Source organism: Anopheles bellator, unplaced genomic scaffold (assembly GCF_943735745.2).
Source record: "Anopheles bellator unplaced genomic scaffold, idAnoBellAS_SP24_06.2 scaffold00487_ctg1, whole genome shotgun sequence".
Lineage (NCBI taxonomy): Eukaryota > Metazoa > Arthropoda > Insecta > Diptera > Culicidae > Anopheles > Anopheles bellator.
In genome coordinates, this window is record NW_026684612.1 from 3,352 (window position 1) to 6,139 (window position 2,788).

Here is a 2,788-nt window from a genome sequence, read left to right on the forward strand (position 1 = left end):
CTGAGCGTGTATCGAGACGTTGTTGGACGAGAGAGCTCTTCGTCGAGGCTTCACAACATGGATTAAGATTAATCGACCAGCTTTATCTTAACGACGGAATAGGGTTCCGAAATTTCACTCGGATGACCCCAACAGACTTCGAAGTTCTTCTTGGAATGGTTGGTGCCATAATTGCAGCTAAAGAAATATCATGCCGCCAAACTATTCCTCCAAACATGCGGCTGATTGTTGTGCTACATTTCCTAGCGACGGGAAACTCCTACGCCAGCTTACAGTACACCTTCAAAATTTCGAAGCAAATCATTTCCCGGATTGTACCTGAGGTTTGCGCGGCCATACAATTGAAATGCTGCCAGTTTGTAAAGGTTTGTACCAATTTTCTTTAATTCATGTGTGTGTTCAGTGTCATCGTCATTTTATGTTAGTGTTAAAAAGTAAATACACAAAACTGGTCTATTTGAAAGTTTTATTTACTCAAATAGCGGATAAGTACTAATAGCTGAGGGTGATGGCTGCGTATCACCCAGCTCGCCTTCTCTTCGGAACTCCTGCATCAGACGCATAAGCTTACTAAGCAGCTCCCGCATGTCGGTGTCTGGCCGTTCGCCAGCTTGCTGCACCTCCAGTGCGACGTACGACCCCATGACATCGGCCCATGAACGTTTGTCAACCGTCTTTAACTCCTCTTCGATAATCTTCAGGAGGCTTTCCAAAACTGCCCTGTTGGAACGATTATTTGGCCGAGGTGTTTCCTGTGTTGTGGGCGGGATGGCGGTGTCTCTTCCTAATGCCGTTTGTGGTCCCATGTGTGTTGCTTCCATGTTCTGAAAAATATTATTATAATTAAAAATTATTATTTGTGGTTAATATTGATATCAACTAATGTTTATATTATTTTTTTATACGCCGAAATCTCAACATGAATGGAAAGCTGTTGCTGCGGAATTTGAGCGAAAATTGCACTTCCCGCATTGTTTGGGAGCATTGGATGGAAAGCATGTAAAAATTTTGGCACCAATTAAAAGTGGCAGCGAATACTACAACTACAAGAACTGCTTCAGCATAGTTATGATGGTTATAGCAGACGCTAATTTCAACATCATATATGCCAACGTAGGAGCCCAGGGCCGAATTTCTGATGGCGGTGTTTTTAGGCAAACGACGATTCATCATAACATCGAAACAAATACTGCAGGCCTCCCTGAGGACGAACCTTTACCAGGACAGTCCATCCCAACACCGTACGTCTTGGTGGCTGATAAAGCATTTGCTTTATCGAAGCATTTGATGAAACCCTATCCCGGACATCCAACAGACCCAACACAAATAACATATAACTATCGGCTGTGCAGAGCTCGAATCGTTATTGAAAATGTTTTTGGATTTTTGGCATCAAAGTTTAGGGTTTTCGCTAGCCCAATGGGATTACAACCGGAAAAAGCAAAACAGGTTGTAAATGCCTGCATTGTCCTGCATAATTTTTTGCGTAGAGACAATGAATCTAGGAGTAATTACTGTCCGGCTAGAAGTATGGACAGAATTCAAGGCAATACAATTTGTCCTGGCTCCTGGCGAAACGATGCGAATGGCGAAACGATGATCGAACTTCAAAGTGTGCCACGACAAGTGCCACGTAATGTTAACGAAATTAGAAATAAGTTCAAAGATTATTTTTCATCACCGGATGGTCAGATCATCTGAATTCGCGTTATTTTGGTTAATGTATGGCTAATACACAATAAAATTGGTTCAAGATAGTTACCTCACTGTTTGTTGGGACGTCCGTAACATCCGAGGCTCCGCACACCTCTCCAGCAGGAGTCAAAAACGATAGCCTGTCGAAGGCAAACCATCGTATCGCACTTGCCGGCTGGTTTTCTAGCACTCGGCGGTATTTATGGTATGAACTTTTCATCACATCCCATTTTTTGCTCACCGCTTCCACTGGTAGCTGTAGCTGGGCAGCAACTCGATGGAACGCTGCCTTCTTCTTCGAACGATGCTTATAGTCCCCGTGCTTAGGGTTCCACAGCAGTGGTTGTTCCTTCACAGCATCAACTAGTTTTAACATTAATTCAGGTGTCCACTAAAACAGAAAACAGAAAAATAATAATACTCTATCGGCTATCTTCATCATCCTTTTAAACGGCTCTTACCAGCAATCGTTGGCTCGCCATTCTTTTCTGCGGAAAACATGAACAATGACTTTTTTTCACTAAATTGTTCGTAACATAATTTTCTGCATTTCGCACTTACCTTTCCCGAAATTTGCACTTATTTCACTTTGCACTTGAAACCGGACTGAAACGGACTGTGGTTTAGCACACAACAAATGGTCTAACCTTTTCAACGCTCGGTTGCAAACTAATTAAATTTTTTTGCGACCTGTACTCATTTACCTGATGTTAAAACAAGGTAATAATGAATGAACAGCAAAACTGGAAAGTCCCAATCCCCAGGTACAGCCATCTTTTTAAGTTCCCGATTCTCAACGCATAGACCTAATGAATGAATGATGCTTTCCTTCTCTTTCTATTGCCATCTTTGTCATAATCTGGTTTTCTCGCGAAATTCTGTTCAATTTTTTGGAGAGACAACAATTCTACGCGTACCAACTGTCAATTCGAAAAATATGACATATAAACCCCGAATCGGGACAATAACCGATAACCAAGAGGAACTCAACCGCAACTAAAAGTAGCTCACGGCACTCCAGAAAAAATGAGTGACAGATTCTGGGCCTGCATACATTTTGGCCCAGAAATCTGGGCGTGTGGACGCGGGGTTA

The 2,788-nt window shown here is 42.4% G+C and overlaps 1 protein-coding gene across 1 annotated transcript; it reads left to right on the plus strand.

Moving 5' to 3' along the window:
- Positions 1 to 215: 215 nt before the first annotated feature.
- Positions 216 to 1,241, plus strand: LOC131214299 (uncharacterized; the record flags this gene model as incomplete). Its single annotated transcript, XM_058208681.1, has 2 exons — positions 216 to 323; positions 901 to 1,241. Coding segments are annotated over exons 1-2 (449 nt in total), but the record flags the coding sequence as incomplete, so codon positions are not given.
- Between the last annotated feature and the right edge of the window lie 1,547 nt (positions 1,242 to 2,788).